The 23,486-nt window shown below is 41.8% G+C and overlaps 1 protein-coding gene across 1 annotated transcript in view; it reads left to right on the forward strand.

Annotated features, from left to right (window-relative positions):
* The window catches only part of cdh13 (cadherin 13, H-cadherin (heart)), a 460,534-nt gene that overhangs the window by 350,188 nt on the left and 86,860 nt on the right, over positions 1–23,486 (forward strand). Inside the window, exon 9 of the mRNA XM_049574962.1 lies at positions 9,108–9,248. Within this exon, the coding sequence (XP_049430919.1) occupies positions 9,108–9,248 (141 nt within the window). The remainder of the gene's footprint in view (positions 1–9,107; positions 9,249–23,486) is intronic.

The raw sequence follows: 23,486 nt of genomic DNA on the forward strand, positions 1-23,486 counted from the left end.
TGCAACAGTAAACCCTGCAGAGGGGCTGAATTCTATAGTAGTATCAGTGCTGAGATATGAATAAGAAGGTTTCAGCAATGCTAAGGGCATCGCTGTAGGGATGACAATGGCAGTTGGTCCGCTACGACTATTACATGGATTTCCATTAAAAGTTTTATACATAACTCCTGGTCCCTAGAGGGAAAAAAATATGAGCCCCTGGGCTTTTCCTCCAGCGCCACAAAGAGGTTAACAGTTGTGGTACTCTGTAAAAAGTCTCAGAAACTATTGAATGGTTTGCCGTGAAATTTGATTTATAAATGAATGTTTGATGTGAATTCTAGCGATCTCTCAACGTTTCACAGAGCACAATCATTAGATCAAACTTGGAATGTGTCCAGTACTTTGGTTAATAACCAATTACCTGCAAAAACTCCTGGCATTCCTCTCAGCTTGTGTTTAGTGCTGATTAGCAAATTATTGGCTTGCTAATGTACTAAACGTAATTCATGAATATGTAAACATTACACCTGCTAAACACCAGCATGTCAGCAGTGTCACTTTAAGCGTATTAGCATGCTTATGTTAGTGTTTAGCTCAATGCAACACTGTGCTTCAGTACAGCCTTCAATGAGGCTCTCGTCCTTTTTCTAATGTTGATATTTAAGTAAATCAGTCTGACAAACATGCAAAACATATATAAAGTAATCAAACTGATGTTTAATGTGTTTAACTATGAGGCGATACATCCAACAAAACTCGTCATGCATGTACAACAAGCAGTTTAACAACTAATTTTTGATAGATTTCCATTTCATTTTATTTCATTTATTTGTTTATTTGTACATGGACAGTGCTCATTAATGAACATTTCTGCAAATGTGCCAGTTTTAGCTGAGTAGCTCGTTTCCAACTGCAGTCTTGGCAAAGTGTTAAATGCCAGCTAAAAGAAAAAAACATTACAATCAACATTGCGTAATAACAGTAAAATATACAACACAGCGCATATAAAAGCACATGGATCAGAATAGAAAGCATAACACACACAGTAAAAGACAAGAAGTGGCACATAATCACAATGGAAAGCACATCAAGCACATTAAAAGACAGGAAAATAAGCTTCAGCCGGCAGGTAGGTTACATCAGGCAAACAGACAAACATAGTGGCAATGCAGCATATTGGCAGGACACCAGGAACAAACAATACAGAACAATACAAAACAAAACGCAATGCACATTTAAGCAACATGTAAGCAAGCGAAACAGACAAGCAGATGGGCAGTCAAGCAGGCAATATGGAGGCAGAGAGGCACGCAAGCAGGTAGACAGAGTTATAGGATTAGTATGGAATACTGATTGTGATCGCAGGCCTGATTATCTTTTAACCATATTTTTAGAGTGTGTTTGAAGGCTTTGTGTGTTTCACTATTGCGAATTTGTGGTGGTAATGAGTTCCAGAACTGGGCAGCTCGCACTGAGAAGGCTGACTGGCTGAAGGAACTTTTTCTCAGTGGTACAATGAGAGTAGTTGTTGAGGCCGATCTGGTCAGTCTGCTGCTCAATTTAAAAAAGTCGGCAAGTGGTGGTGGAGCCAAACCATGGAGAATTTTGAAAACTAGATTTATGTTGTGAAATTTTACAGTGTTATCCCAGCTTAAAAGGACATGCTTGTCCAGGATACTGCAGTGATGATAACGAAAGGATTTCTTGTCCAGGACTTTTAGGGCTTGCTTATACACAGATTGAATTGGTTTTAATGTTGTTTTGCAGGTCTGGGTCCAACTGGTGAGGCAGTATGTTAAGTGGGGCATTATCATTGCATTGAAGTATAATTTTGCGGTTTCCAAGTTTAAACAATTTCTGATGTATCTGAAGTTGGCCAGGTTGTGTTTGATTGTTTGCGTGACTTTCTTTACTTGTTTTTGAATTGTGAGGTTTGAGTCAAGAATAATTCCCAGATATTTGAATTCTGTCGCCACTTGAACCCTATCACCTGCAACATACACATTTGGGTCAGGTGTATTAGATGTTTTCTTTGTGAAAAACATGCAAACAGTTTTTTTTAACATTAAGGTGAAGACAGGAATTGTGGAGCCATTTAGATACCTGCACCATAGTTGTTGAAAGTTTTTTTGCCACCTCTTCTTTGTTTTTACCATGTACATAGATTACTGTATCGTCTGCATACATTTGAATTTCAGAACCGGTACAGACAGAAGGCAAATCACTAATATACAGACTAAACAGTAGAGGGCCCAGAACTGATCCCTGGGGTACCCCCACTTCATTTTTTAGATAAGGTGATAGTTTACCCTTAATTCTGACGGATTGTGTTCTGCCTTCCAGGTAGGATTTAAAGTATTTCAAAGCATCGAGGGAAAAATTAAACCGAGACAGCTTAGCAATGAGCACATTGTGGCTAATGGTGTCAAATGCCTTCCTCAGGTCTAGAAACACAGCTCCAACCACACCCCCCTTATCCATTTTTGACTTAATAGACTCGATGAAAAAGCAATTCGCAGTATCAGTGGAGTGGTTGGCTCTGAAGCCAAACTGCATGGGGTGTAATGTATATGGAGTGTTGTTGAGATGTGAGGTTAGCTGTTCTGCTACACACCTCTCAGCAATCTTTGACACTATTGGAAGAATGCTGATAGGCCTATAGTTTCCCACCTCGTTTGTTTTTCCTGACTTAAAAATTGGCGTGATTATTGCTGGTTTCCAGACCTGTGGATACTGAGCCTCTCTAAAAGATGCATTGATCAGGTTGGTGACAGGACCGGAAAGTGAGTCTTTGTGATTTTTCAGAAATATAGGGTCCAGCCCGAACGCATCCTTGGATTTGGAGTTTTTTAGTTGGCTTATTATTTTTTTCACTCGAGGCTCTGTGACCTCATTTATAGAGAACACAAGTTGAGTTTCATTTACTGGAACTATGTTTAAGGAATCTATAGGTGGGCTATATGTTAATGCTTTAACAGAATCAACAAAGTATGTGTTAAAGACAGTTGCAATTTGTAATGGGTCTTGTGTTTGACAACCATTTATATTTAGTTCTAGTCTTCTTTCAGAGCCCTTACGATCTTTTCCTGTTAATTTCTTCAAATTATCCCAAATCAATTTACAGTTCCCTTTTGCTTCATTAAATACATTTATGAAAAAAATACCTTCCCCTGTCTTAGTTCTTTGATTACTCTATTCCTCAGGGTTGTGAATCTACGTTTGTCATTTTCTAGTTTGGACTTCATTGCCGTTTTTAAGGCACGATCTCATTCACTCATTAATTTCCGTATATCCCCATTTAACCAGGGGAGAGTGCTCTTTTGACAATGTTTGGGCTTCACTTCTTTTAGAAATCTTTTTAATGTGGATTGGATTGTGGAAAGAAACAGATGACTACCAGTTTCCACATTTGTTCCTGACATAAGATCACACCAGTTGATTCCATTTATTGCAGCACCAAAATCATCTTGGTCACACTTAGGTATTCTAAAATAGCTGCTCTTTGGAGTGGTGGTCAGATTAAATCGTTTCTTTGTCAGTTTCCTTGATATAAGTGTTAAATTATGATCAGACAACCCAGTGACCATGTTAAATGATTTAGTTACCCTCTCTGGATTATTGCTAAACACTAAGTCAGTTTGGGTGCTGGAGGAAGATGTAATCCTTGTTGGTCCTTTAATTAACTGCACAAGGTCATATTTTGTAATAACATGTTTTAGAGCTCTTCTACCATTTTTCAGTTCCCAGTTGATGTTAAAGTCACCCATCAAAATAACTTCTTTGTCAAGTTGCATTCCCTGAGTATTGAGTTTAGCTGATCGAAAAAAGTATTTTTGCGTTTGGGGGTCGGTATAGACCTTAGAGGGTAAATGACATTTGAAGAGACAATGTGACATTTAAACCAATACATTCTAATTCATTGTCAGAGGACCAATGTATCTGGTCACATTGTAAGTTATTTCTGATATAAAACATGAGACCTCCCCCTTTTCCTTCAGATCTATCTTTTCTGAATATATTACATCCAGGTACAGTCAGAACAGCAGTTGGAGAATTACTATGAAGCCATGTTTCGGATAGACACAGAAAGTCCAGGTTGGATTCTAGGAGGAGGTGTTTAATCTGGTCACTTTTTAAAGTGACACTGCATATATTTAAATGGCCTCCAAGTAAGCCTTTAGGCTTAACCTGAGGATCCCACAGAAGACGAGCGTTATTAACTGACTGAAAGAAGGTCATTTTCTTAAGTTTTTTAATTGCTGGATTTACTGTGTAAGTTTTGGCTTTTGTCCCGGGAATTGAACATTCTGCGTTATCATCAGAACCGCCGGGCCCAACATTAGTGTCCAGGTTGCTTGTCGGACCGATTTTCTGTGATGGACAGTAACAATGACCAGTGGAATCAGAAGAATGTGGTGTAACTGGACAGCACTCACCAACATCGGCATGAGATATATTATGATAGATGGGATTCATGTTCATCACCGCCTGGGAGCCATCTTCGGAGCTGGGAGAAGTTTCCAAGATGCTGTCAAGTCTCGTATGCTCGCGACCTCTGGGAAGCACCGGAAGCAGGGGGACCTCCGAGTCCATGGCTGGCCAGCTGTGTCATTGGGTTGCTGTAGCGTCACCGGTTCTTCCTCCTCAATACTCGGACAACAGACGGCAGCAGCAGGATTAGGTTGGTGGACATGCTCATGTGCAAATTCACTGCTAATCATGCGTACCTGTAAGCTGATTGTGTTGCTTTCTTTGCCGATGGTGAAGGCTTCTTCCGCGTTTGTGTCTGTGTCGGCAATGTTGGCAGTCATAGGGCCAGGGCATTGGTGGACATCTCCGGAGAGTAGTAGACAGAGGATGATGATGAGTTTGTCGCTTCGTTGGCTTTTTGTTGTGGTGATATCCCGTTTTTTGGTTGCGTTGAACCAGGAGGGATAGATAAAGGTGTCAAGCAGTATGCTGTTACCATATCCAAAATGTTTGGTAACGTTGGGTCTCCCAGGGTGTTTTTTAAGTTTGCAAATTGGCCCAGCGTGTTGTGTGCGCTTTGCTCAGTTCTGTCGTGTTTTAAAAATGGACCAGTATCTAAAAGTTTTAAAATCATACCATATACTAAAAGAGCTGTCAGCGCGCCGAGCTTGCCTGCGGCCATCTTGCTTGCTCCAAATCCATTACAACTTGCTTCAAACCAAAATGACCATAATCACAATTTGGTTGATTATCAAATGATAATGTTGATTCCTGTTGGAGTAGTAACAAGGGAGGAATGATGGGAGCCACTTAGCTGAAAAACGTGAGAGTGGAATGTATCCTCATGCAACAGTTTGTGTGTTACCCTAGGAAAAGCAAACGCAATGTTTCGTATGCTATCCTACGAATTAGCACCCTACAAATGACGTTACGTACTTAATATAAAGTTATGTTATTAACGTAAAGTTATAGAGGTTGGTTTAAGGCAATATGCAAGTTACTGTGGTTGGGTTTAGGAAAAGAAACATGGTCATGATGTACTTTAAAATGACTCAAAGCTCATTTAAAGTTCACACGGTTTTGGACACCAGTCTCGTGTGGGAAAGTCCTGTGTTTTGTGATCAATCCATCACCCCAACCTAACTCCTTATGAGGACTGCTTCCTTTTTTGCTTCAGCCAACACATTCGTCATATGATTGCAGCCATTCAAAATAGGAATAATAGGAAATGTGCAAACAGTTTATGAGAGCAAGTACAGAATGGAAAGATACAAAATAGATTCATATAGAGGGAATATTACTGTGGGCCACCAAAGCATTACAATTATTGGCATTCATTTGATTTGTCTACTTAAGCTCAGGGGAGAAATGGCCAAAAGTAACTTTTTCCATTGACTGTAACACTATTGCTGCTCACTAAAGTTTAATCAAGTGTTTCCAGACAAATTAACAAGGAGCTGAAAAATGAAAGGGCTGACTGAGAGGAGTATCTCAATCAACGCTATGCCAGTAGAAGTTTTCTGACACCTGGAGGGAAAATTCCCCGTCGCTGTAACTCTGTATCTCCAGTGAATTTGAACATCTTCTCTTGGCCAGGTACTGCCAGGGAGTTTATAATTGAGTTGAGACTCAGGAAATACTCATTAAGACGTTGTCAGTCGCCAGAGGAGGCCACGCTCAATGTGTTTAGACACCACTGAGACTGCAGGTATTCCAGAGCCCTTCTCTTCTCCAGCTGGAGGGCAAAAGTGTACGTCTGTGTGCAGGTGTGTGCGTGTGTTTTAGAGTCAGCGTGTGTGCGTGCATTCACGCGTGGTTGTGTGCATGGGTTTAATAAACTCACAGGTCCATGGAGCACCATCTGCCTGCACAACGTTTGATGGAACAGGAGCTGGTTGTGAGGGACGCCCCTGTCACCCACTATGTGTGACAAACTATTGATAGAAACACCTGTTTATTGTCTCGCTCTTTCCACAATCTCCCCTGGAGCAGCTGCTTGAAAGGATGGAGTTTACGACAGGAGGTGGCACGCCTCTCGGCTGGTCATTCCCACTGTATATAAAGTGGTCTGTAAATAAAAACAGACAGTTAAAAGTGCATCCAAATTGTTCCCCCTTTGAGTCCATTTGGTGTTTAAGGGATTTTATGTACGATGCAAGTCACCTACCATGCTAGGTCCTCTGTAAATGATGAAAGGACCTCATCCATTTTCCATTCAAAGGTACACTCTTGAGCTTTTTGGTTTTAAAAATAAAAAAATTGGTCTGTACATTCAAGATTTTTACCCCAAACCTTCCATACATCATGCCGTTCCTGACCTCAATATCAATATCATCATCAATATCATTCATTTCAGTGAATAGTTTATCACTGCATCTAAGTTCTAGGTGATGTGATAATTAAAACAAGCCTCAAGGTGTCTAACCATTGATCGTTTGATCTCCCCCTGCCTGCTTCAGATGAAATTGATTAGAGCACTATCTATGATGAGGGAAAAGTAGAACGCACACATGCACGCTGACAACCGCCGCTACTGCTCAGGTTGACACTGAGCAGAGGAGCGGGGGATTTGTGTACAACGTGAGGGGATGTTGGGTCACAGCTCTTTGTCGGTAAACAATATCATCAAAAATAATCAGGTTGACTGTCTGCGAGTGTAAAGATCGGGGACGTGATGAGGCAGAGAAAACGATGTAAACACAGTGGTGGGTTTAGGGTAGTCAGAGTGTGTGTAATAAATGTAAATGCAATTTAAGGGGATGAATATTCAAAACAATTACAAACTGGCTTTTATTCATGCCAACCACGAGCTGGCATGAATGAAAGCAGAAAAATAAACATAAAATCACATCACTAGTACTATTTCACTACTGTTGCTGCTGCTTAAATACAACCATGTAATGTTGTGAAAATTACGCGAAATTGAAATGAATCTTTCACTAGCTAACAAAACATTTTTACAAGGAGGATGAACAGTTGTCTAATGTAACTGCACTGTAAAAGAGGCTCAGCTGGAGCAGTACCTTAGTGGCCATCAGCTGGCCCATAAATGCCCTCCTACAAGCGGTTTAGTTAGTGTGTTACACTTCATGAGTGTAAGTGTGTCTTCCACTGTGTTACTGTGCATCTTGCTCCTCTGTGTTTTGTACCGGGGGTTGAGCATACGTGCACTCCGAGGTGAATCTACAGTGCAGGAGAGAGCTCCAGCAGCATTTTCAGTGAGACAGATGGATGAAGTTTATTAAGCATGTGACAGTTAACACCCCCAGTAGGGAGAAAAACACTGCAGCGGATAAATAAATGTTGGCTTTACCAGCCCCTACCTCCTGTTATTTATACATCAGAGTCAACATTTCTATTAGGCATGAATTATGGCAACAAATGATTATCCCTGTTATGAACATTATGAAAGCCTCACTGTATATGTATGAGCTATATTTCTTCAGTTGTTATATAGATTACAGAGGCTGCCAGGCCAGTAACTGAATTACATATCTAATTTGGGGGTTTGTGCTTCAGGAGAGTTACTCTGTAATCAAGGACGGATCCCTCTCCCTGGCTTGTGTAGGAATGTACAATCATCAGACTTAATTTGTGTTGTAAGTGTGAATGACACGGGTTCAGTTTTTTTTTTAATCCTCACTCCTTCATCTCCAACATCAAATCAACAACAAAACTAACTAAAAAAAGGTGTGAGGATTCTGAAAGCTTTTAAAGGCCACAAAATCTCGAAATCCCTGAACGATCGCTCTGATTTTACAGATTGCGCAGAGGAAAATAGTTTGTCTTTTCAGGCAGGGCCCAGAACTCTTGATCTTCGATGCCCCAAAGCATTGTGGAAAATGTGTGTAAAAACTAGCTCTGAGCCACTGGGGAATCTTTAAAATGGAAGAGCGTAAACCGTGCATAGTATGCTTATACTTTGATCCCATACTGCATAGCTTTAGGGACCATTTTTCCTCTCTCTTTTACCGCCCTATCAGTTCTTACATGTATGAATATCAAAATGTGGATTCCTGACCCTTCCCTAGAGATGTCACGAGTGTTTACTGGAGCTTTTAACACTGGTACGTGAGCATGAGGGTGCATTTTTATACTATGATTTTTTTCCAGCCATTATCCAGTCGATTTGATGGTAGATCCGAGCCTCTCGTGGACTATTAGAAGAGCTTTCAAGCTTTGTCAGAGGGTCTTACAGCAATGTAGAACATGGCGATAAGCGTTAGCTTTTGCTTTAGGTGGATTAATTTAATCACTCACATGGCTAATCATTCATCTAGTAATGATTTTTAATGATTCGGCTCTCAAAAAGATTATCTGAAGATTATCACCACACACAAAGTGTGTGCATGTGTGTGTGAATGAGTCCCCCCTGATGCAGAAGCTATTATTGTATGACCTTGATTTTGTCTTTCATCTTTCTAAAATATTGTACTTGCGCTTCCTTTGTGCTTGTAACTTTTTTTTCTGCTGTTTTCTCCCTGCTGGCCTTCCTATAAAGTATTACTTTCTCCATTAATCTCCTTGTTTCTTTCTGTCCAGATTTTACAGCACTGTTCTTTCTTTCTTTAGGCCATAAATATATATTTTGGTCCTGTGTTCACACTGTATATTTCATCTTTTTAACTCTGACTTGCTGTGTGTTTATTCCCCAGACACTGCCGACCACAACATACGAGTTAGAGATTGTGGCCAAGGACATGGCAGGAAGTGAGGTGGGCCTAACAGGAACAGCCACAGCTACCATTACCATCACAGACAAGAACGACCATGCCCCTGAGTTCACACATCCGCTGGTGAGAAATAGCCTTTTTCCTCTCTCTCTCTCTCTTTTTTTTTTTTCTTATATCCCCCTGTTGCTTGCATGTAGCTTCTTCAGACATTATGTGGGAAAATGTGTTTGTTTACCCCTCCAGGGAGGTCAGAGGTTGGGGTCAGTTGGCGCTGATAGATATGCTACATTTCCTCAAGGACACAGGTCACATCAACAGGGCAGACACTTCCCAATAGCGAGCATGAACCAAGGTCTCCTGGTTAAGAAAGGGCACTCTAACTAATTTGTTGGATTACTGAGGCATATTGTAAGCCCTGTGGAAACATTTTAATCGCAGATGCAGTCAGGTCTACTTTAATTTGTTTTTTTCAATGACTTGGTACTGAATATGATCTTAAAAGTGACTGTTATTACTGTGCAGGTTACAAGCAAATTTTGTAGGTCGTCCATTCAGAATATAGGCAGTCCCTGGTCCTTGGTGGTGCTCTAATATTACCACCATTGCCCCAAAAGAAGCAAAATATGATCATAACTGCTGTAAATTCGCAAATAAAAGAAAGAAAAATCCGAAATAACAATATAGGTTTTCAAATATTAGCTGTATTGGGGACATGCATTACTAAAAATTGGGTGAAAAGCATTGTGGGGCAGTGCTAAATGTACAGTCAGTTGCTCACATGCTAAATCTGAGCCACTGGGTGCCCCCCCCCCCCCAAAACATTTTCTATAAATCTTGCTAAGACAAAAATCTCTACATCAAAGAGCCAACCCAGCATATTACCGGTAGACACCCAAGTACCAGGAAAGCGAAATAAAATCAGAGACCACCTTGCAATAAAATCACTTTACCCTTGCCTTTAACTTGAGGGAGTGATTGCCCCTTCCCTACTCCACGCCGCCCTTGCTCGGGCCACATCCATCTTTGAATTCGGCCTTCATTTCTATCTTAAATACACCTGTAAAGTTTCATGACTGCATCTTGCAAGGTTGTGACGCTGATGCAGTGACAAAATCTGTTCACAGACAGACAAACAGACATATAAACCCCAAGCACAGTACTCAAAACAGCCTCTGTGGTAGTTCCAGCTACAATGGGTGCCAGCAGCGGTGCCGTATGAGGGAGAAAAGTTGATTCTAAAGGAACAATAGAACATTATCTAATTATTCGTTCATTTATCTGTCATAATTAATACAAGAGTTTATTTACAATGTACTGATAAAACTTATGGTGTATTTATCTTTGCTTGTTTTTGGCAAAAATTAAACATCCAGAGAGCCTATATACCCCCCCTCCACCACCTTTTTACTTTACATGGTTGAGTCCTGCCCCCAGACCCAGCCAAATTCAGGCACAAACACTATTGCTGGCAGAGTGAAGTGAGGAGTGTCAGTGAGCCTCATGCCTCATGTTGCCTCTGGCCACTGGGACCACATTCTGTGAAGTTGAGGTGAAAACAGTACCAGCCACTGAAGTGTCATTAGGGCTGGTACTTAATCCTCAACAGCACCAAGATCACAGAAAACACATACATGCTGCTCCTCAGGAATATCTCTATAGCTGTCATCTCGATTACCCAGTGGCAAGGTACCAGTTCTGAACTGAGCATAAAGGGCTCTGTGCCCTCTCTGTATGTTAAGTTGTACGTCCATGTAGTAACTTCCTTTGATTTGGACATATATTTTAAACTTTGACTTACTCCAAATCTCATTCTTCCATTGTTCTTACAAATCTTGAATAATTTAGTTTGATTAATATTCCTGAAATAAATGCAAATCTAAAAACAATATTGTAAAAACCTGCCATGTGCCAGATAAAGATGTTTTGGGTCAGCCTTTCCTCCTGCAGCTGAACCACAACCAAACTATTTTACATTTCTGCTTTGCAAGACATGGCACCCATCTACTGTCCCCTTCATTGGTGTGTACTAATGCCACCAGTTCAACAGCACAGTCATGTCCTGCCAATCCACATAATACCAATCTGTTGGGAGTGTTAAGAGTCACTGACAGTAGCTAATCGCCAGTCAAAAGAACAGCAAAGTAGATGCAGTTGGTGCTCATTAGTGAGTAAAGGCAGTATTTCTGTTAAAAAATGAAAGTCATAGCAACTGATTGGTGGGTATGACATAACTTTGAAGTCATATAGAAGGGATTAGTGCAGTGGACATCAGGTAAACATGGAGGAAGTGTTAAGATGGCACTACCAGGAAACAATACTAGGAGCATCCCCCCCCCCCCCCCCCCCCCGTACTGCCGCCTACACATTTCATGTACATGTGTTTTCACCCACTCAAGGACTTATCTAACACAGTGTGACCTTTCGTTTCCTCATATATATAAATATATATATACACATGAGGTAAAGCTCAGAAAATGTTCAGTACAGATCACAGGCTGTGCATATGTGTGCAAAGAACACATGTGACATGTAATAACGCATCAGTGTAACTGGGGTGATGTGGGTGCAGAGGCAAGATAAGGGAATCTGGGAGCAGGAGTGGGAGTAGATGTGTTGTGGTTCGGTGATGGTTTGTTTAGTCAGCAGTGCCTTAAGGCATTTGTGGAAAGCTAACAGACTAAACTGGTGCCTGGCAGTCACGCTATAAAATAAAACGTACATGTACAAAAAAAAAAAAAAAGAAAATAGAAAATAGCACACAATAAATCGCACCTATTGACCATTTCTGCCACCTCATGATGAATTTGTCAAAAGCTGCTGCCATGGCTGTTTTCTTTCCCTTCCTCATTCCTCCTTCTCACCTCTGGAGGTGAGAAAACAAAAAAAAAGAATGAGGTCCTGTAGAGTAAGACCCCTCGTGCACCTTAAGGTGCAGTTGTAACACTGAGTTGTGTTGTTCTTAATGGAAACGCCCGTAGCTGTTGTCAGGTTTTGAGACACATCGCGCTTTGCCCCGACCAAACCTCCCCTACAGCCCTCCCATGATGCATCGGGGTGTCAGGGGAGCTTGTAAGGAGTGCAGCTCAGATGTGAAATGTTACAGCTCAGAGGGCTCGGCAGGGCCGTGCAGAGTGCACCATGTCCGTGTCCCAGTTAATGTTCTCATTTCTCACCGGGAAGAGATCCGTTTAACGCCGTGGAGAAATGGAGCTTTTAAAAAACAAGTGTTTGAAGGCGCTAAGCTCCCCATATAAATCCTCTACCCTGCACTCTCCCTGACCACATCTAACCTGCCCATGAATCACCACTGACCTCTCGGATGACCGCCATCATATTGTGAGTGTGTCATCGAGTGCGTATCTGCACTGAGTCTGTGTCAGCGCCAGCTCTAAAGCTTTCACCGTATAAATTATTCAACTAAATATTCAAGTCTTTTCATAGAACTTTCCAAAATCCCTTCCTTCAGAAGAATTTGGAGTTGTCTTTTTCCGAAGACACTACCTCCTGCCGACGAGATGTGAGCTTTAAAAGCTCGTCTTCCAGCTTGTGTGCAGAACTCAAGCAGGGAAAGAGAGAGAGAAGGATAAAAAGATGAGTAGAAAGAGTCCAACATGGAAGGATACAGAGAGAGAGAGAGAGAGCAAAAGAAAAAAGCAAGCAAATGAATGTTCAGGAGATGTGTTCCTTCCTGTTATTATTCATTAAATTCAGTCTAGCTGGGTTTTATGAGTTGACATTTTGTTTGAATTCAGCAAACATAATCCCCACGTAGGGTGCCTCTGTTTTTCCTCAGACCTACCTACCACAGCTCTATGCATAGAGACAGCTATTCATAGCTTGTGAAGTCTTTGCCTCAGACCACCACTCCACTCTTGCGTACATCCTCAGATCAGCCAGCAGGGAATCTGTTCTCCCTTTCCTCCCTAATTCATCTCTCTGCATTGAAGTTGTTGAAGTTTACTTCATGTAAAGGAATTATAAAGCAAGTAAGCATCAGTTCTGTGCTTTGAAAAGGAATAATGATCAGCTCCTGAATTTGGTTTACAGTAGATATGCTGTCATTAGCTGTTGTTCCTCTTGTTACGCGATCAACTAGCATGATCCGAGAGAGAGGAATCAAGCTTGGAACCATTTCTTGCACTGATTTCCCGTTTTCCTCGTCTTGTTTTGAAAATTACTATCAAGGATTTGGAGAAGCAAGCACAGACAACAGCTCAGAGGGTAGCCTTCATGAATGACTTTTTGTGTAAGGAAATAGAAAGTACAGTAATGAATCACTTAATATGTATTATTTTCTCATTTTTCAAAAGAAGATAAAAAAGTTTTTTGACATATTAGTGGAAACAGTGTCAGGCCTGTGGGTGGGACTTTATTCATTGTAGCAGTTGTAGCATTTCGGAGGTGGTCTTGCTGGGAGAACCGCTGTTAGCTCCATACTAGACTTTTTTTCCCCTTTGTCAACAAGCACAGAGTATTGATTATGAATTGCATTTGAAGACATCAGTGGAATCACATCATTAAACATTTGGGAGGTGGAGAAGCCTACCTAGCATCCACTTCTCACAAGCTCATTACCCAAGCTTGCTAAGTTAGCACTGATTTCAACAGAAATCTTTGTCCATGTTTTTCAACTCCTGCTGAGTCATGAGCAGGAGCCCATGGCTCAGCAGGAGTTGCATATTTAGTGATGTGTTTGTCCCACATTATACAAAGGAGGGGGTCTAGCTAGCAGCAGGTGTCTCTCCATGATGGGTCCAGAGCAAACCACAAGTTCAAATCACAGATGGGATTAAGCCTTGACAACCATGTCTGCCTAAATGCTGGTTAAATGCCTGTGTGTCTTTCAGTGTTGCCCAAAAAGTTGCTAGACACTCTAGTTTCTGTGACATTAAGGGCTCTAGTTTCGCAGACCGGGCGAGGTGGAGGCGCAGCGCACCTGCGCTTCGCCAACTGGGTGTGGCCAGGTGGATTTGGCAAGTTTGGCACACCGTGCGCCTGGCGCAGCTACTCCTCTTTCCCCCCTCCTACCCTCCTATCTGCGCAAGTCGGAAAAAGGAAGGAGAGAAGGCGTGGAGTGGGTTTTACACACATCACACCAATCAAATGAGCCCCTCTCCTCGCCCTTAAATGCGCCGCATGAAGGCGTAATGACAGTTTACTCAATTCGCCATGGCAGAAGAGAGCAGCAGCGTCAGACAGCCAAACTTCTCCCAGGAGGAAACTTATGTTTTGGTCTGGGAGGTCCAAGCTCGCAGTGTCCGAATACACGGAACTGCGAGCAGACCTCCACGGGTTGATGATGCAAAGGTAGCCTGGGAGGAGGTCACCACAACTGTAAATCAATGTTGCGTTTCTCTCGTGCGCGTGCGCTCTCTCTTTATCTCTCACAGTTTCACTCTGTTTCTTTTCTTTTGGCTTTTCTAAGATGACAGATGCTGAATATATACTCCCTATCTGATGCTGTGGCTGTTTGTGGTTGGCTGAGAGGGATGTGAACTCATTAGTTTGCAGCTGTGTTAATCAAGTCAGGTTGGGTTTCCATTACGCGTGCCAAACGTGCCAAACGGTGCCAATCCCCTTTGATCTGACATCAGATGTGACGAGACAGTCGATATCGAGATACATTTATGTGCTGATTGCAGATAGTTGCATTGAATAGTGGTTTTTGTGGGTATTTATTGCATTATTAATGTGCCTGATATTCTGAAGACCTGCCTGTGAGGTTTTGGTGACGTGTGCGCACTGTCCGCCGGTCAGCCAAACTTCGGCTTACACCGGCTGCGCTCCGCCTGCGCTGACAGTAGACCTGGTTTCAGCTGGCGTGCTTTTAGTGCACCTTCGGCAAAACCTTTTGGCACGAAACTGTCACTGCGCCAAGCTGGATCTGTCGCACCTCCCCCTGCTGCGCCGCCACACCCATCTCAGCGCACCTCGGTCTGCCAAACCACCAAACTGAGCGTGCCTTGGGTTGCGCTGCTCGAAACTAGCTCTGCGCGGGGAAACTAGAGCCCTATATTAACATATATACAAGAGTTTTTAAAAAGTTGAGTAAAGCTAAATTTTGCCAACTTTAACGAGCTGTCATCTAAAAAAGTTAAATCTTAAGTTAAAGAGGCAACAGATAGGTTTCCTTTTTTTTTTTTTTTTTTTTTAAGCTTGGCGCCACCTAACATTAGCGGTGTTGCTCGCACTGTCACAACGACCAAATTGACCGTGGGGATCAGAGATAATCAATAAAATGTAGGCTGTAAAGCCACCAGTATACCTCTATGTATATGTGGAAGGAGAAGGTGTGTGGACACTCAACTAAATAAATGAGTAAAGAGACCAAGCAACAATTATCAGTTTTATCTGAAAAAAAAGTTAAGTTTAATTACTTTATTAATCCCCTTGAGGAGAAATTCAATGTTTTCACTCTTGCTTGTCAATTACACACAGGTCCGAAGGACACACACATGCACAAACAGGACCTATACATGCACAAAGTGGAGAGATGTCAGAGTGAGGGGCCTGCCCTTGGTGAGGCGCCCCGAGCAGTCGATGCCTTGCTCAAGGTCACCTCGGCAGTGCCCAGGAGGTGAACTGGCCCCTCTCCAGCCACCAGTCCACGCTCCATATTTTGGTCCGGATGGGGACTCGAACAGGCGACCCTCCGGTTCCTAACCCAAGTCCCTATGGACTGAGCTACTGCCGCCCCAAAACAAAACAAACAAATAGTAATGCAAATAATTATAGCAGAATGCACAGTACCAGTACAAACAACTCACAGTAAATTATACCAGTATGTACAGTATCAGTACAAACAACAGTAGACACAGTGGAAGTATACCAATATGCACAGTATCAATACAAACAACAGTAGACACGTAAGGGATAATGTATAGTGAGCCGGTGACTGTTGAAAAATAACTCCCGACAGGGGAATGGAACCCCGACATGCAGCGGAGTTATTTTTCAACAGTCACCAGCTCACTATACATTATCCCGCTTAGAACATGGCTTACTACTAAAAGAGGCGTTAACCAGACAAACTGGAGTGGAGGAGAGGATTTTACTCCACTTCTCCCGGTCGTGGGGGATGTCAGCCGACCAACACTCGCTACCCGGTCCCTAGTTGCGGCAATTTGCGATGCTGGCCAGCTAGGAATGAACTAGCAGCCAGTACAGTACAGTCCCCTCTCGTCTAGCTAACATTTAGCCGTGTTACTTACTGATCCATTAGAAAGAAAGCTAGCTGGACATTGGTTTTGAAGCCTCTTTGGTCACGGAGCTCCCTCCATCTCTTGAACGCCTGACTGAGGTTTACTCTTGTTTTTCCTCTTCTTTTATCACTCTCCTTTTTGCTCTTCTTTGCCTCCTCAGACAGAGGAGCTTGTTTTCTTTTGCTAGGCCGTTTTTCACTTGTTTCCAAACTTTGTCCGTTTGCCACTGTGCTCGTGACTCAACTATCTCATGCCACGGCCAGTTCCTCATCCAGTCCCTGATTGGCTGATCGACCAGTTTTGCAATACATGATACGTTCCCTGCCATAAAGCAGATTTTTTCCACGAAATTTCGCCCCCAGTGGCAGAAGCTTATTACAAAGATTGCAAAGCCGTTAAGTAACCTATGTAAACGCTGAAAGTCTGATTTTACTGTGGCCACTACCCTGTGCAACCCACATTATTTTCATAATAATATATTTAGGAAAAGACGCTATCTGTTGCCTCTTTAAATCCTTTAGAAGAAAAACAAAGTGAGTTCCCCAGACAAATAATGGGGATCAGTTATTGGTCGTTGGGTATGTACGTTCACAGCCCATATTTTGTCTGTCTGCTGACTGGTTGTCTTAACATGCTGCTTCTTCCTGATCATTCGCTGAGAAATATTGGCAATACTCTTCAGAGGAGAGCAGTTATGGTCTGTTCAAAGCATCCCTGGATTTGTTGCAAGGTACTATTTTAAGAATAAAAAGGTGCTAAAAGAGTTTTTAACTTCACACAAACTTGTGAGAAAGTCACTATGTGTGAACGCAAGTCAGTCAAAAGTAAGTAAATTGAAATGTTTTGTATAGCACAAAGTGCTTTGCAAGGTTATTATACACCAAACAAGAAAGAAATGACAGGGAAATTAAGTGATTTACTGAGCCAAGTATTTAAAAAAGTGCAAAACCAAACACACAATACATGGTGAAACTCAAATAATCGCCACATACTTACATGCCTCCTTGAACTTCTCAAGTTGCAGTTACAGTTTACAACTATGTCTATCCAGGCTCATGTGGGTGTTGCTGAAAAGAAGCTACATACTCTAAAACATGGAGGCTTCACACACATCTTTAACCCGGCAGCACCGAAGATCTGTACAATCAGCACAGGTCCAAGGTGGGCACCTAAGATTAGCGTCAGATCAGCATCTAACCAAATGTCTCCCCTTCTGTTCCTGAGATGTTTGGCAGAACAATGGCCAAAAAAGTGTTTTTGCAGAACATTATGATGTCACAGTGAAGATGACCTTTGACCCTTTGGATACAAAATCCTATTAGACATTTGTGTTAACTTTAAATACTACTGCTACTACTACTACTACTACTACTAATAATAATAATAATAATATTAACAATAAACTTTATTTATATAGCACCTTTCATACAAGAAATGCAGCATAAAGTGCTTTGCAATAAGGGCATTATAAGCACTGAGTGTTTCACATGAAAATAGACATGATGGACATAATACGAAAAAAAAACTCAAAATCATGACATCATAAACTCAAATAAGATTTTAAAAGAGTTGCAGAAAGAGAAAATGTTTCAGACCTGTGTCAGGAAAGTCAGAGGTAGTAAAAAGCTAAAGTGAATAGATACATTTTTAGCTTTCTTGTAAAAGTATTCAGAGAGCTGGTTTCCCTGAAATCTATAGGTAGTGTGTTCTGTTCATTGATGAATCCATGCAAAGATTTTTGCCAAATTTGAAAAAATTCCTTAAAAGCTTTTCTGAGAATTTGCGTTCACAAGAATGGAGAGAGACAAACCCAAAAATGTAATGCCCCTGGCCATGGCTGTCACCAACAAATAAGCATAAAAACAGGATACACAACAAGAATACACAACATATAGATAAAATGCTGATTTGGTGCATACAGGTCACCCAAACTCCTGTCGTAACAGGTATGTATTTAGCTGCCTTTCAAAAGAAGCTGCATTGTGGTGTGTGATATCACAGACTATTTTTATAGTGCCTGCCCACAGATATTGGACCAATCAAATTACAGTGCAAATTTTATGGCCTCAGAATGACCCTAACTTCAGGGGAGCTACCACGGCATAAAAAAAAAAAAAGAAATAAATTGAAATTACTCTTTTTGGTAATTGCAGCTTTGATAAAATAATATAGACTGCACAAGTCAGAACAAGTGCTAAGGATATATAATGATTTCTAAAAAAAGGTAATTGTATTTCAGTTAGACTTTAAAGCAGCTCTTCAGAAGTGAAAAGCTGCTTTGTTGCAATCCAACCTTCGCTGATAATCACTGATGCAATATTGAAATATGGACATATAGAGAATGCTTAAAGCCTTTCACAAAAGATGTAAGAATTAGCTGAAAGGCATGCCAAACGAAAATTTCTTTTCTCCTTAGTAAGTTCTTTTAAAGGATGGATGATTCAGTGTAATCTAGCTTCCATTTTTAAAATCATAAGCTAAGGTATCCTTTCTTACTATGAAATTTATTACATTTTGCTTCTGTAGGGGATTGGGCTCTGACCTGATTAATTTTTATAGCGAGGGTCTAATCCTGTTTTTATGAGGAGGAGAAAAAAAGATGATATGGAATCCCTTGGTAGTTCTGTCGTCTGAAAGGCCAGATATGCATGCTCCTGGAACAAAGATGAATATGTGGCCTGATGAATTTAACACAACTGGGGTTATATTATCTCCATTTGTTTACTCTCAGTCTTTGGTGAAATGTCTGTAGGATTTCATGCCGTGTTGAATTTGAAATTACGGTGTCTTGCTCACACTGTGCCGGGGAGCTTCTGTGAACATTGTTAAAAGTTGCACCAGTTGATATCAGAGCAGACACTGGTATACCCTTGTCTTCTTCTAGCGCCTTTTGCCCTTCAGGTCTCTTCTCCTTCTATGTGATTTCATTCTTCCTCCAATATCCTGATCCTCTCTTCATTTTCTTTCCCTGCACTTGCACTCCTTGTCTCGCCTCCTCTCCTCTCTGGCTCTGCTAATTCAACGCCATGTCTGACCGGGCCTATTTCCCCCTGCTTCTCATAACAAGACCATGATGGACCTTATCACTCCTGTCAGTCAAACTCCCTGACAACTAGTCTCTCTGTTTTTTTTCCCCCTCATTCAATTTCGCGCTCTTTCCCTGTGCCTGTCTGTCTCTCTGTCTGCCTCCCCTCCCTCTCTCTTCTTTTCCTCCCCTCCCTCCTCCATGATGACCAGGAGAATATGCTCGCCTGCAATCCATCTGTCCCGCTGATAAAGACGTTAGCAGTGATGGGTGTAGCACCAGGCACAGGGCAGCAGGGCCCTGTCAGTGCCGGTCTGTCTCGGGGGATGGCTAACGGGTGTCACGGATTAGTCCGGGCCTTGCATGATTGCTTCACTAGCTCTGAGATACACACAGTGCTTACCCTGGGTGATACGGTGGTGCAGTTGGCCAGAAATCTCTGTCACAAAGAGGAAGGGATGGGAAAGGATTTTGTGCACTGTATGTTAGGTAGGGGGACGTTACGAAGGACGAAGGTATATGTGTGTTTGTGTGTGTGTGCGTGAGTGGATGTTATTTGGGACATAAGTGCACAAATAGATCATGTTAGAGTGAGATTTGGTGAGATAGAGTATGTCCCTGAAACTTTTGCAATGTGAAATTTTGTTATGTTGGTCCGCTCGCACTTTTCCACCGGATAAAGAATTAGATGTTAAGAATAAAAATGGTCCCTGGTTAAGGCATTTCTGGTCCTTGTGTAAGATAATATTTGCACACATTTGCAATTATACTCCATTCTTCCTTTGCTCAGTTATTTGATCATCTGGTATTTGATATTCATACATACACAACTTGAAGAAAAGCAAGCATGAAACAGGTAACCCATGAAGGGTACAGTACTACCAGGTAATTTTATTCTGATGTGGGGAATAGCGTGATACCTCTTGACACCCCCAGTCTCGAAGATAAAGAGTGAAGAAGCACTAGAAATAAGTGTGAAAGACCACTTGAAGTTGCAACAGGCATGCCGTTCCACAATTGTGAAGTTTGCTCAGGAGAATGTTAACGTGTTAGAAATCACAAGGCCAGCCCAATGTCTCCACACAAGCTCACAATGGGCTTATTTGAAAAGGCTGCAAGCGTTTCACAGTTTTCTGTTTTCTCAAAGGAACTGGCCACTGATTTCTGGGGCGACATCAAGGATATGATCAAATATGTTACTGGCTGTATTAGATTTTACTTAATTATTCATGTACATACTGAAGCGACAGTGAATATCTACAATGTACAGAGACTGTGATTTGCATAATGTTGGTCAAAAACCAGTTCAATGGGCACTTTAACTTTGTTGTAATTATTATGCATGCTTCAAATTAACTGTCTTTCAGAACCTTGTAGTAGTACCTCCTGTGTAGTTGCGACAAACACAATTGGCCATGTTTACGAGTGGTAAACCGGCCAAGGAACATGTCCTTACCGCTGCATTAGGGACTCCTACGGCATGGTTGTGACACCATACATCATGTGAGTCACACATGTCTGACCCCGGGCCAACAGCAGTGTAGAAATGGACATTTAAAATCAAGGAGAAAGGAAGGAAAGAAGACAAACAAACAAATCAGAGAGACAACTTCCTCCTCTTCCTAACCATTGTAACGCTAAAGCTGGGGTAGGGAGAAATCTGGAAAAAGACAGAAAAAATAGGCAGAATATGAACGTAAACCTTCCTCCCTCCTCCTGCAGCTCCTCCCTCTCCTCTCTTTGTCCTATGCCCCTCCCACCAGATGACCACAGGCTTCATTCAGTAACCCAGTGTTTCCCATACATCGATTTAATTTATCGTGTTTCATTATAGAATTGCCCGCAGCACATTTGCTCAGTTGCTCTTTGCTCCACTCTCTGTTTATCAGACCACAAATGAGACAAGAATTAGCTACCCATGGCCCCTACACCTTGCTCTCCACCGCTGTGGAGGAGAGCAGGCACCAGCTTGGCAGAGGGACCTTTGTTATGGCTGTAGCGGCTCAAATTCGACCAGCTCAAACCCCCCGCCCCAGCACCAGGTGTCACAGTGGGCTGGGGGCCAGCAGCAGCACTGGGTCTGACCTGTTAGCTCCAGCAGCTAGTCGGGGCTGTCCGGTCCCCTGGAGCAGGGGTTTGAGCTGCCTGGATTCATGTTGCTGTGACCGCTGACTGGGGTCTGTGCGGTGATCAGAGTTGGGCAAGTTACTTTAAAATGCAGTGCATTACATATTACTAGTTACCTTCATTTGAAAGTTATATGATACTTTACAATGTTACTTTATGTGCAGAGTAATGCGTCACTGATTATACTACTTTCCCCAAAATTACCTCAGAAGTAGACTATGACTAGACACTATAAATGGATGAGGGCCATGTTGTTTCATAGCAGGTCATCAAAGCACAGAAAGCTCAAGTTTATTGCATCTCATTAATGTACAAATCCATTAGTGTGGGATATTGTATCACCTAATGAAGCTTCTCTTCCAGACTGCAGATCTGGTCCATTCCATTCATGCAGTAGGTACCACATTGTAATAAATTCACCTCTTGTATTAACAACAGTGTGATGATATAAAACAATTTAACTGCCTAGACCTTTCCGAATAAATGAATAGCCTTGGACAGAGGGTTCGGGCAGGCAGAAAAGGATCAAAGTCTGATCATTTATGAGACAGGGATTAGTATTTGAAGGCAATAATAAACAAATGCTGAGGTTAGCACAACCAACGGACAGGTGTGCAAGTGCCTGAGGATGTGAATGGAAAAACATCCAACATGCTAGCCCTCATTGACAGCATCACCCAAATGTGCCAATCATGAGGAACAAACAAACTGGAGCCCAGCTCCTTCTCCCCGCTGCTGTTAGGCAGCCTTTAGACACAAAGGCAGAATGTGATATGTTGTAGATGTTGTAGATAGATGGAAACAGGTTGGACATGCCAACGCACAATATGGCATCACCTAGATGTGCTCATTACCAGCACCTTCTACAGTATAATGCAGCTCATGATGATGTGACAAGAGACAAAAACCCTACAGGGGATTTTTTTTTCTGGTGCTGCACTGGTGGAAGTGGCGCGTCATGGTTGAATGACAAAGGAAAATACCACTTTACTTCAGGTGGTAGCACATTACAGTACATTACATTGTAATTGTAATAATATCACCCAAAATCCTGTTGGTAACACGCTACGTTACTGCGTTACTGCTAAAACGGAATATATTACTGTAACTTGTTACCTTTGTAATGTGTTACCCCCAACACTGGTGATGATGTACCATTTTATAGTTTAAAAGCTACTAAAAAATAGACAAGAGATGTATGTAAGATATCATACAAGAATCATCTTGTACAAATAAAAAATACATATATCCAGGGCTTTGAAGGAGGCTTTAAAACAAACAGAACACAAGAAAAGTAAAAGAAACACTGAGTTCCACAGTTGTCCTATACATACTTCTGGTTGTTTTTTTTAACACCAGCTGTGCAAGTTAAAATTATAAAAGGTGGTAAGTTATAAAGGTGAGCATTTTCAAGGTCTTTCTGCTCACAGCGAGTCATGGTGAGCATTTTAGCAGTCTATTTGTGGTGGTAGATGTACAAAGTTAAAATAAACAACGGAAATTCGAACTGTCACTGGGAAGCACGGGCGAAAAACAGCAGAAAGTAAAGTAGGAGTGGACTGTCAGATAGTTGGATGCAAAGAAGTTAGAAAACTCCTCCAGGTATAACTCCATCGTAGAAGGACTGTCCAGCGCTATCGCATGTAATGTATCTGCTGTGACATTCAAATGGCTGACAATGTTTTTGAAGCATGTGGTTACTTAATACGATGTGTGTCTGCATTCCTTGAAGATTTTTTTTTTTTTTTTTTTAACTCAGTTGCATTGACAAATACGAGGGCTGTCATGTTCTCCAAAAGTAGAAAAGCTGCTTTGCTGAATGTCAGATTCATCGAAAATCTATCTTTAGAAGCAGCCCAAGCAGAAGCTGTTCAAATTTAATAAAGACACAGGTAAGCTCATTAACTCTCCAGGCACACTTACTGTATGCAGGATTAAAGCCAGGGGGAAGGGTAAAAAGCGAGTGGGGGTTAGACGGAGAGGTAAGTTGCCAATCCTGTACACAGT

The sequence above is a fragment of the Epinephelus fuscoguttatus genome, linkage group LG4 (genome assembly GCF_011397635.1).
Source record: "Epinephelus fuscoguttatus linkage group LG4, E.fuscoguttatus.final_Chr_v1".
In the NCBI taxonomy this organism is placed as follows: domain Eukaryota; kingdom Metazoa; phylum Chordata; class Actinopteri; order Perciformes; family Serranidae; genus Epinephelus; species Epinephelus fuscoguttatus.